The sequence below is a fragment of the Coregonus clupeaformis genome, unplaced genomic scaffold, assembly GCF_020615455.1.
Source record: "Coregonus clupeaformis isolate EN_2021a unplaced genomic scaffold, ASM2061545v1 scaf1147, whole genome shotgun sequence".
In the NCBI taxonomy this organism is placed as follows: Eukaryota; Metazoa; Chordata; class Actinopteri; order Salmoniformes; family Salmonidae; genus Coregonus; species Coregonus clupeaformis.
Window position 1 is genome coordinate 74016 of NW_025534601.1, and position 10985 is coordinate 85000.

At 43.9% G+C, this 10985-nt stretch overlaps 1 protein-coding gene across 1 annotated transcript in view; it reads left to right on the forward strand.

The window, feature by feature from the left end:
* The window catches only part of LOC121540742 (anoctamin-3), a 90367-nt gene that overhangs the window by 57933 nt on the left and 21449 nt on the right, over positions 1 to 10985 (forward strand). The window contains exons 12-16 of the mRNA XM_045217615.1: positions 2636 to 2732; positions 3467 to 3527; positions 9024 to 9106; positions 9507 to 9647; positions 10587 to 10751. Coding sequence (XP_045073550.1) covers positions 2636 to 2732; positions 3467 to 3527; positions 9024 to 9106; positions 9507 to 9647; positions 10587 to 10751 — 547 coding nt within the window. The remainder of the gene's footprint in view (positions 1 to 2635; positions 2733 to 3466; positions 3528 to 9023; positions 9107 to 9506; positions 9648 to 10586; positions 10752 to 10985) is intronic.

Below are 10985 nucleotides of genomic sequence, written 5' to 3' on the forward strand. Positions count from 1 at the left end.
GAGAGAGCAGTAGGAGTAGCAGTGTTTTCAGTGGTAATCCATGTTTCCGTCAGCGCCAGGAAGTCGAGGGACTGGAGGTTAGCATAGGCTGGGATGAAGTCAGCTTTGTTGGCAGCAGAACGGCAGTTCCAGAGGCTGCCTGAGACCTGGAACTCCAGGTGTGGGGTGCGTGCAGGGACCACCAGGTTAGAGAGGCAGCAGCCACGCGGTGTGAGGCGTTTGTGTAGCCTGTGCAGAGAGGAGAGAACAGGGATAGGCAGAGGCATAGTTGACAGGCTGTAGCAAATGGCTACAATAATGCAGAGGAGATCGGAATGAAATGAACTAAACATCTGGGAGAGGAGAGAGCAGGGCCTCCCTCACCAAAACTTCCACCTCAGAAACTATAATTGTTTCACTGAACCACCCGAACAAAAAACTCTCCCAACTTCCACCTTTAGAAATCAGAATTGTTGTGAACCACAGCGGTTCAATGTTTAAAGGAATAGACTCAACCCACTTTATTCAGCTAGCTAACTATGACACCATAGCTAACTAGCATGCTAGCATCCAATAACACACAGTTTAGCACCAACACTTGGTCACAACAAACCACCAATAGTGTGTTAACACACTAAGCAGATAATTCGTGTCCGTGTCTAGTTCCTTTCATAACGCAGCAATAATTAAACGTTGGCTAGCTTAGCACAAATATATTGTATTTAGCTGCCACAGTACAGCACACAATGGCTACTGTGTTGACTCTGTTCGAAAAACGGCTAGCTAGCTAGCTTCAGTACTACACCCGGCACCGCCGAAGACAATGCCAACCTACAGTAACTACCCACAACAGCCTACGATGCCTAACTATGACACCATAGCTAACTAGCATGCTAGCATCCAATAACACACAGTTTAGCACCAATACTTGGTTACAACAAACTACCAATAGTGTGTTAACACACTAAACAGATCATTCGTGTCCGTGTCTAGTTCCTTTCATAACGCAGCAATAATTAAACGTTGGCTAGTTAGCACAAGTATATTGTATTTAGCTACTACAGTACAGTTAGCTGGTCGTGTTGGCTAGCTAGCAATGGCCACTGTGTTGACTTTGTTTGAAGAACGGCTAGCTAGCTAGCTTCGGCTACACCTGGCACCGCCGAAAAACAATGCCAACCTACAGTAACTACCCACAACAGCCCACGATGCCTAACTATGACGCCATAGCTAACTAGCATGCTAGCATCCAATAACACACAGTTTAGCACCAATACTTGGTTACAACAAACTACCAATAGTGTGTTAACACACTAAACAGATAATTTGTGTCCGTGTCTAGTTCCTTTCATAACGCAGCAAAAAATTAAACGTTGGCTAGCTAGCACATTAACATTGGAAACAACTCTCCACCGTTGCTGAACGTTACCAGTAGCTACCCGCTAGCTAGCTAGCCTCGTGCTCGACGGGCTCCGCCGTAAACAATACTTACCTACAATAATTACCTACGGAAACCTACAATAACTACCTAAATAACTACCTAAATAAACTACCTACAATACTCTAACTACAACTACCTACCTACGATCTAAATACATGGTTTAAGCTTTACTCAACACCATATAAGAAGCCAAGCTTACCTCCTGCTAGAGAAAACACAACCTCTCCCGACCACAGCTCAATCCAACGGTGGGAACCACACATGAGGAGATCATCCGTTCACCCACACCACGTCTCACAAAGACACAGCGGTTTGAACCAAAAATCTCAAATTTGGACTGCAGACCAAAGGACATATTTCCACTGCTCTAATTGCTTGTGTTTCTTGGCCCAAGCAGGTCTCTTCTTATTATTGGTGTCCTTTAGTAGTGGTTTATTTGCAGCAATTCGACCATGAAGGCCTGATTCACACAGTCCTCTTTGAACAGTTGATGTTGAGATGTGTCTGTTACTTTAACTCTGTGAAGTATTTATTTGGGCTGCAATTTCTGAGGCTGGTAACTCTAATGAACTTTTATCCTCTGTAGCAGAGGTAACTCTGGGTCTTCCATTCCTGTGACGGTCCTCATGAGATCCAGTTTCATCATAGCACTTGATGGTTTTTGCGACTGCACTTGAAGAAATGTTCAAAGTTCTTGAAATGTTCTGTATTGACTGATCTTCATGTCTTAAAGTAATGATGGACTGTCATTTCTCTTTGATATTTGAGCTGTTCTTGCCATAATATGGACTTGGTCTTTTACCAAATAGGGCTATCTTCTGTATACCCTCCTACCTTGTCACAACACAACTGATTGGTTCAAGTGCATGAAATAAATTCCACAAATTAACTTTTAAGAAGGCACAGCTGTTAATTGAAATGCATTCCAGGTGACTACCTCATGAAGCTGGTTGAGAGAATGCCAAGCGTGTGCAAAGCTGTCATCAAGGCAAAGGGTGGCTATTTGAAGAATCTCAAATATAAAATATATTTTCATTTGTTTAACACTTGTTTGGTTACTACATGATTCCATATGTGTTATTTCATAGTGTTGATGTCTTCACTATTATTCTACAATGTATAAAATAGTAAAAATAAAGAAAACCCCTTGAATGAGTAGGAGTGTCCAAACTTTTGACTGGTAGTGTATATCTTATCCTATGTCTGTCCCATCAGTAAAGAGATCTGTGAGGCCAACACTACGATCATGTGTCCTATGTGTGAGGAGAACTGCAACCCCTGGAAACTCAGTGACAGCTGTGTCTATGCAAAGGTCAGTAATTAGACCTTGAATCTATTCTATTCTGTTCTATTCTATTCTATTCTATTCTATTCTATTCTATTCTGTTCTGTTCTGTTCTGTTCTGTTCTGTTCTGTTCTGTTCTGTTCTGTTCTGTTCAGGTTTATAAATAGAAAGCTATACTGTATGATGTAGGTGTACTAAGAACTGTAGTAAACAGAAGTACTATTACAGTTAGCTAGTACTGTTACTGTCCCTGAGGATCAATCACACAACAGTTAGCTAATACTGTTACTGTCCCTGAGGATCAATCACACAACAGTTAGCTAATACTGTTACTGTCCCTGAGGATCAATCAATCACACAACAGCTAGCTAATACTGTTACTGTCCCTGAGGATCAATCAATCACACAACAGCTAGCTAATACTGTTACTGTCCCTGAGGATCAATCACACAACAGCTAGCTAATACTGTTACTGTCCCTGAGGATCAATCACACAACAGCTAGCTAATACTGTTACTGTCCCTGAGGATCAATCACACAACAGCTAGCTAATACTGTTACTGTCCCTGAGGATCAATCACACAACAGCTAGCTAATACTGTTACTGTCCCTGAGGATCAATCAATCACACAACAGCTAGCTAATACTGTTACTGTCCCTGAGGATCAATCACACAACAGCTAGCTAATACTGTTACTGTCCCTGAGGATCTATCACACAACAGCTAGCTAATATTGTTACTGTCCCTGTTTTTCTACAGGTGACCCATCTCTTCGACAATGGAGGAACTGTGTTCTTTGCAATCTTTATGGCTATATGGGGTAGGTAAAGAGATTATTCAGGTTTTTTTTTCTCTCTCTCTCTCTCTCTCTCTCTCTCTCTCTCTCTCTCTGTCTCTCTCTCTCTCTCTCTCTCTCTCTCTCTCTCTGTCTCTTCTCTCTTCTCTCTCTCTCTCTCTCTCTCTCTGTCTCTCTCTCTCTCTCTCTCTCTCTCTCTCTCTCTCTCTCTCTCTCTCTCTCTCTCTCTCTCTCTCTCTCTCTCTTTCTTTCAGCCTTTTCTATTACTGCTGTGGAAAAGTATAAATTAACGATACACTGAACAAAAATATAAACGCAACATGTAAAGTGTTGTTTTAATGTTTCATGAGCTGAAATAAAAGATCCCAGACATTTTCCATACGCACAAAAAGCTTATTTCTCTCAAATGTTGTGTACAAATTTGTTTACATCCCTGTTAGTGAGCCTTTTCCTTTGCCAAGATAATCCATCCACCTGACAGCTGTGGCATATCAAGAAGCTGATTAAACAGCATGTTCATTACACAGGTGCACCTTGTGCTGGGGACAATAAAAGGCCACTCTAACATGTGCAGTTTTGTCACACAACACAATGCCACAGATGTCTCAAGTTTTGAGGGAGCGTGCAGTTGCTATTCTGTCTGCAGGAATGTCCACCAGAGCTGTTGCCAGAGAATTTAAAGTTAATTTCTCTACAACGTCGTTTTAGAAAATTTGGCAGTGCATCCAACCGGCCTCACAACCGCAGACCATGTGTAACCACGCCAACCCAGAACCTCCGCATCCGGCTTCTTCACCTGCAGGATCATCTGAGACCAGCCACCCGGACAGCTGATTAAACTGTGGGTTTGCACAACCGAATAATTTCTGCACAAACTGTCAGAAACCGTCTCAGGTAAGCTCATCTGCGTGCTCGTCGTCCTCACAAGGGTCTTGACCTGACTGCAGTTTGGCGTCATAACCGACTTCAGTGGGCAAATGATCAACTTCGGTGGCCACTGGCACGCTGGAGAAGTGTGCTCTTCACAAATTAATCCCGGTTTCAACTGTACCAGGAAGATGGCGTCATGTGAGCAAGCGGTTTGCTGATGTCAGCGTTGTGAACAGAGTGCCCCATGGTGGCGGTGGGGTTATGGTATGGGCAGGCATAAGCTATGGACAACGAACACAATTTCATTTTATTGATGGCAATAGGTATGCACAGAGATACCGTGACGAGATCCTGAGGCTCATTGTCGTGCCGTTCATCCGCCGCCATCACCTCATGTTTCAGCATGAAAATGCACGGCCCCACGTTGCAAGGATCAGTACACAATTCCTGGAAGCTGAAAAATGTTCCCAGTTCTTCCATGGCCTGCATACTCACCAGACATGTCACCCATGGAGCCTGTTTGGGATGCTCTGGATCCAGCAACTTCGCACAGCCATTGAAGAGGAGTGGGACAACATTCCACAGGCCACAATCAACAGCCTGATCAACTCTATGTGAAGGAGATCTGGTCACACCAGATACTGACTGGTTTTCTGATCCACGCCCCTACCTCTTTATAAGGTGTCTGTGACCAACAGATGCATATCTGTATTCCCAGTCATGTGAAATCCATAGATTAGGGCAGGGTTCTTCAATTCCGGTCCTGGAGGGCCGAAACACCTCTGTTTTTCATCCTCTCCTTCTAATCAGGGGCTAATTCAGACCTGGGACACCAGGTGAGTGCAATTAACTACCAGGTAGAAATAAAAAACAGAATTGTTTTGGCCCTCCAGGACCGGAATTGAAGAACCCTGGATTAGGGCCTAATTAATTTATTTCAATTAACTGATTTCCTTATATGAACTGTAACTCAGTAAAATCTTTGAAATCTGTTGCATGTTGCGTTTAAAATTTTTGTTCTGTGTATTTGGAGTCCCTAAAGCTTAAAAAAATAACTGATTGGATATAGTCGCTCAGTTGCATGATCCAACGGCACAATAGATTTGGTTATTTTCAATCATTTGAGGGCAAATACACACACACACACACACACACACGCACCATTTACCGTTACACAACTGTAACAGATTGAATCTGTTTATAGCAAAGTTTATCCTTTTAGAGTTCCAAAACAACCAAATAACTTCTTCACCTGCAATAGCTAGAGAGCGTTATACATACAGTAGAAAGTAAAACTGTCTACGAAACCAATTCACTTTCAAATACATCTAGAATGTGAATGATTCCACTTCTCCTTGTCTTTATCATTTACCTAATAAAACATGGGAGATTTTTTTTTTTTTGGTGCAAACATGATGCGGTCCATGTCATTACTCAAATATATATATATTTTTTAATGTAGTGTATTTTCAAACTGATATTTGGATGATTTTTTACAGTTGAAGACAGTGTTACAATTAACCCCCGCAGCCTGTTACAATTAACCCCCACAGCCTGTTACAATTAACCCCCACAGCCTGTTACAATTAACCCCCACAGCCTGTTACAATTAACCCCCACAGCCTGTTACAATTAACCCCCACAGCCTGTTACAATTAACCCCCACAGCCTGTTACAATTAACCCCCACAGCCTGTTACAATTAACCCCCGCAGCCTGTTACAATTAACCCCCACAGCCTGTTACAATTAACCCCCACAGCCTGTTACAATTAACCCCCGCAGCCTGTTACAATTAACCCCGCAGCCTGTTACAATTAACCCCCACAGCCTGTTACAATTAACCCCCACAGCCTGTTACAATTAACCCCCACAGCCTGTTACAATTAACCCCCGCAGCCTGTTACAATTAACCCCGTGAGGAATACAAGAGGGTATTTCATTTCCGCCACTGTCGGTTGAATTGTAAACAACAGGTGTGTCCTAGAAAGTTTTTATACAGTGTGTTATGGTAGCTAAGACATGTATGTTTGCATAAAAATATATTATGAATCTACATCAAATATTATTTGCATACTAAGTAAAACTCTAAAACTGTTACTTTGTTCCCCAGTCTCCCCTACTAATTAAGTCTAATAGTAATTAGCAATGAAACACCCAGGAGGGAGAAGTTGTGTGTGTGTGTGTGTGTGTGTGTGTGTGTGTGTGCGCTCTTTGAGAGGAAAAACCCACACAGTACAGTATCACACTGATGTTAGCTAACACCACTCCTGGCTGTTGGCCTGTGTCCCAGCATCGCTCTCTAACACCACTCCTGGCTGTTGGCCTGTGTCCCAGCATCGTTCTCTAACACCACTCCTGGCTGTTGGCCTGTGTCCCAGCATCGCTCTCTAACACCACTCCTGGCTGTTGGCCTGTGTCCCAGCATCGTTCTCTAACACCACTCCTGGCTGTTGGCCTGTGTCCCAGCATCGTTCTCTAACACCACTCCTGGCTGTTGGCCTGTGTCCCAGCATCGTTCTCTAACACCACTCCTGGCTGTTGGCCTGTGTCCCAGCATCGTTCTCTAACACCACTCCTGGCTGTTGGCCTGTGTCCCAGCATCGTTCTCTAACACCACTCCTGGCTGTTGGCCTGTGTCCCAGCATCGTTCTCTAACACCACTCCTGGCTGTTGGCCTGTGTCACAGCATCGTTCTCTAACACCACTCCTGGCTGTTGGCCTGTGTCCCAGCATCGCTCTCTAACACCACTCCTGGCTGTTGGCCTGTGTCCCAGCATCGTTCTCTAACACCACTCCTGGCTGTTGGCCTGTGTCCCAGCATCATTCTCTAACACCCATCCAAAGCAATCTTCCCTCTGTTCTCTCCACACTCCAGGACAGTAAATGGAAAAACATCCAGGATGTGTCCTGAATGGCACCCTGTTCTCGTTTATAATGACCTACTTGTGACCAGGGACCATCGATCTGCCGGTGCACTATATAGAGAATTGGGTGCATTATGAGACGGAGGCCTTGACTCCATTACAAACAATAGGAAACTCACTGTAGGCCGCTGCAGCCAAACACACTGTTCAATAGATCCATCCATCAGCTAGGCTGGTCTGCTGAATAATCACCCTGTCAGCTAGGCTGGTCTGCTGAATAATCACCCCGTCAGCTAGGCTGGTCTGCTGAATAATCACCCCGTCAGCTAGGCTGGTCTGCTGAATTATCACCCCGATCAGCTAGGCTGGTCTGCTGAATAATCACCCTCTCAGTTAGGCTGGTCTGCTGAATAATCACCCTGTCAGCTATGCTGGTCTGCTGAATAATCACCCCGTCAGCTAGGCTGGTCTGCTGAATAATCACCCTGTCAGTTAGGCTGGTCTGCTGAATAATCACCCCGTCAGTTAGGCTGGTCTGCTGAATAATCACCCTGTCAGCTAGGCTGGTCTGCTGAATAACTACCCTGTCAGCTAGGCTGGTCTGCTGAATAATCACCCCGTCAGTTAGGCTGGTCTGCTGAATAACCACCCTGTCAGCTAGGCTGGTCTGCTGAATAACTACCCTGTCAGCTAGGCTGGTCTGCTGAATAATCACCCTGTCAGCTAAGCTGGTCTGCTGAATAATCACCCTGTCAGTTAGGCTGGTCTGCTGAATAATCACCCCGGTTCAGGGGAAACTTGCTGGGCTATTGTGAGTGGTGTGTCTGGGGTACAGTAAATTAAGTCTATTGTGAGTGGTGTGTCTGGGGTACAGTAAATTAAGCCTCTATTGTGAGTGTATGAGTGGCCAAGGGGACCTGTGGAGACATCCAGTTTGCCAGGGAAGGTCTGGACCACAGCCATTCACTGTATAAAGAGCAAACGGACTGTCTGATTGCCAATCAATAACAATTTTGGTTTGCTAGGCAAGTTCGGTGCTAAGATGAGGTTCTGCCTTGGTGGGTTTGATGAAGTTTATATACAGATTATATTTATGTCTCTGGTCTGGTCCCTTCTGGTCTCGTAACGCCATCTTTCCAAGTGTCGTTCATCCGTATGGAACAAACGTGTGTAAACCTGGACAGCAAGGCTATGTCCAATCAGGCTGGCTGTTACAGTGGCATAGTTTTCTAGTGGCAGTGTAGACAACAGCCCTGCAGCACACGAGGCTCAGAGGAAAAATGTGTTGGCCCATCTGAAAGGCTGCTCTTCCCCCCTCTACTCCTCTTTAAACAGAGAAGTGGGTCAGTCCATGTTAAACTACATCTTTGAACAGCAGACTGCTAAATTAAACAGGCATAGAAGGACTCAAATTCTGCCAAATTCTGCTGCCGATTTTAAAAAAAACATTGCTATTTGCATCGGTATTGGAAATCACCATATTCCCTTGTGTATCCAATGTTTCTGTGTTTAGGGAACGTGTCATAGAGTTATTACCCCTCAAGAATTTAAATATCAACGTGGGCCCTCCCACAATTGTCAAAGATATCGACAATGGGCACCCTCAAGAGACGTCGGGGAACCCCCAAGAGACAACATGTAACTCGAACACTCTTTCTGTCAAGCTGCATTGCAATTATATGAATCTGTTTCTATTTTCTATATACTGGAATAAATCAATGAAGTCATTCCACGGAATGTTGATTGATCCCTGTTCCGTGTTCTGTTGGAATGTTGTCCCTGTAGCCACGGTGTTCCTGGAATTCTGGAAGAGGAGGAGGGCGGAGCTGACTTATGACTGGGACCTCATCGACTGGGAGGAGGAAGAGGTTGGTCTATCCATCAATATCTGCTGTATTAATATGATATCATGTGACATGATAAGTCATGGCATAAATGGCATATATTAACTACTACATGACGTCATTATGTCACGTATGATACGGTCAAGTCATTTATAAACTATTGATTGGGTAGTGGAAGATGTTGGTCAGCAATATCTGGTATATTAATATGATATGTCAGAGACATACGTGTACGTACACTAGTATTCAGGCGTTTCTCAGTCAGCAATATCTGGTTGATACATATGATATGTCATGAACTTGTACTACTGTAGTTATGATATGGTCAAGTATTGACTGGGTCGGGGTATCTATGATTGGACCAGTCAGAAATATCAGAGTTATTGATATGATGTACTGGAGTGTGTGTGTGTTTGTGTCCCAGGAGAATCTGCGTCCCCAGTTCGAAGCCAAGTACTCCAGAGTGGAGAGAGTAAACCCAATCTCTGGCAAGCCGGAGCCCTTCCAGCCCTTCACTGACAAACTCAGCAGACTCATGGTCTCTGTGTCCGGCATCTTCTTCATGGTAAGACCATGTCACCACGAGTCATCAGGCTGTACTGTGGATCTATCCTCAGTGTACACACTGCAGGGTTTGGGTCGATTCCGTTTTTCAATTCAGTCAATTCTGAAAGTAAACTTTAATGCTTTCATTGAAAAGCAATGAAGAAAATTGGATTTGGAATTTTGTTTTACTTTCTAAATTGAATTAATTGTAATGTAACTGACCCCAATCCTGGAATGCTGTTTACTAGTTTCCTACCTTTTCAAAGTCTAATAAGGTAATGAGCCTCTGGCTGCCTACTACCACCCCCTGGTGGATAGGAGACAGAAATACAACAGACGCTCTGGAAACAGTGACTCTGTTGTTGGGGATTGTTTTCCAATGTTCCTCATCACTCATCAGCAACAGGAAGTGTCTAGAGACTGTGACATGTAACAATGATTCATTGTTTACAAATATGACCAATAAACCAATTAACACCAATAAACACACAATCCCAGACTAGACCCATTATATAAACCAGGTAGTTTGGGTCCTGGATGCTGATTGGCTGAAACAGCATATGACGCAACAGTATGACTCAAAAACACTTGTTTACTGTTCTATTTATTTTGGTAACCAGTTTATAATAGGCACCTCGGGGGGTTTGTGGTATATGGCCAATATACCACGGCTAAGGGCTGTATCCAGGAACTCCGCGCTGCGTCGTGCATAAGAACAGCCCTTAGCCGTAGTATATTGGCCATATACCACACCCCCTCAGGCCTTAATGCTTAAAAACCTGCTAGCATCATAACATGCATCTATTTATTCCTCAGAAATGATGACTATTTATCTAACGGATATATTTCCTCTCTCTCTCTCTCTCTCTCTCTCTCTCTCTCTCTCTCTCTCTCTCTCTCTCTGCCTCTCCCTCCGCAACTCTCTATCTGTCTGTATGTGTGTGTGTCCACTCCCCAGATCTCTCTGGTGCTGACTGCAGTGTTTGCGGTGGTGGTGTTTCGACTGATTGCCATGGAGAAGTTTGCGTCTTTAGGCTGGGAGTTTGTCAAGAAGAACTGGCAGTTTGCCACCTCTGGCACCGGAGTCTGTATCAACTTCATGATCATCATGTCTCTCAATGTGGTGGGTGTTTGGCCAAACTAAACCATGGAATGGAATGGAATGGAATGGAATATAATAGAATAGAATGGAATAGAATGGAATGGAATGGAATGGAATGGAATGGAAAATAATAACTTTATTAGATTTTAACTTAATGATCACCATGTCTCTGAATGCGGTGGTTGTCTGGCCAAACCAAGCCCAAGCCATCTGCATAAACAGTTAGATTTGAACTTCGATGGCAACCTAAATTGC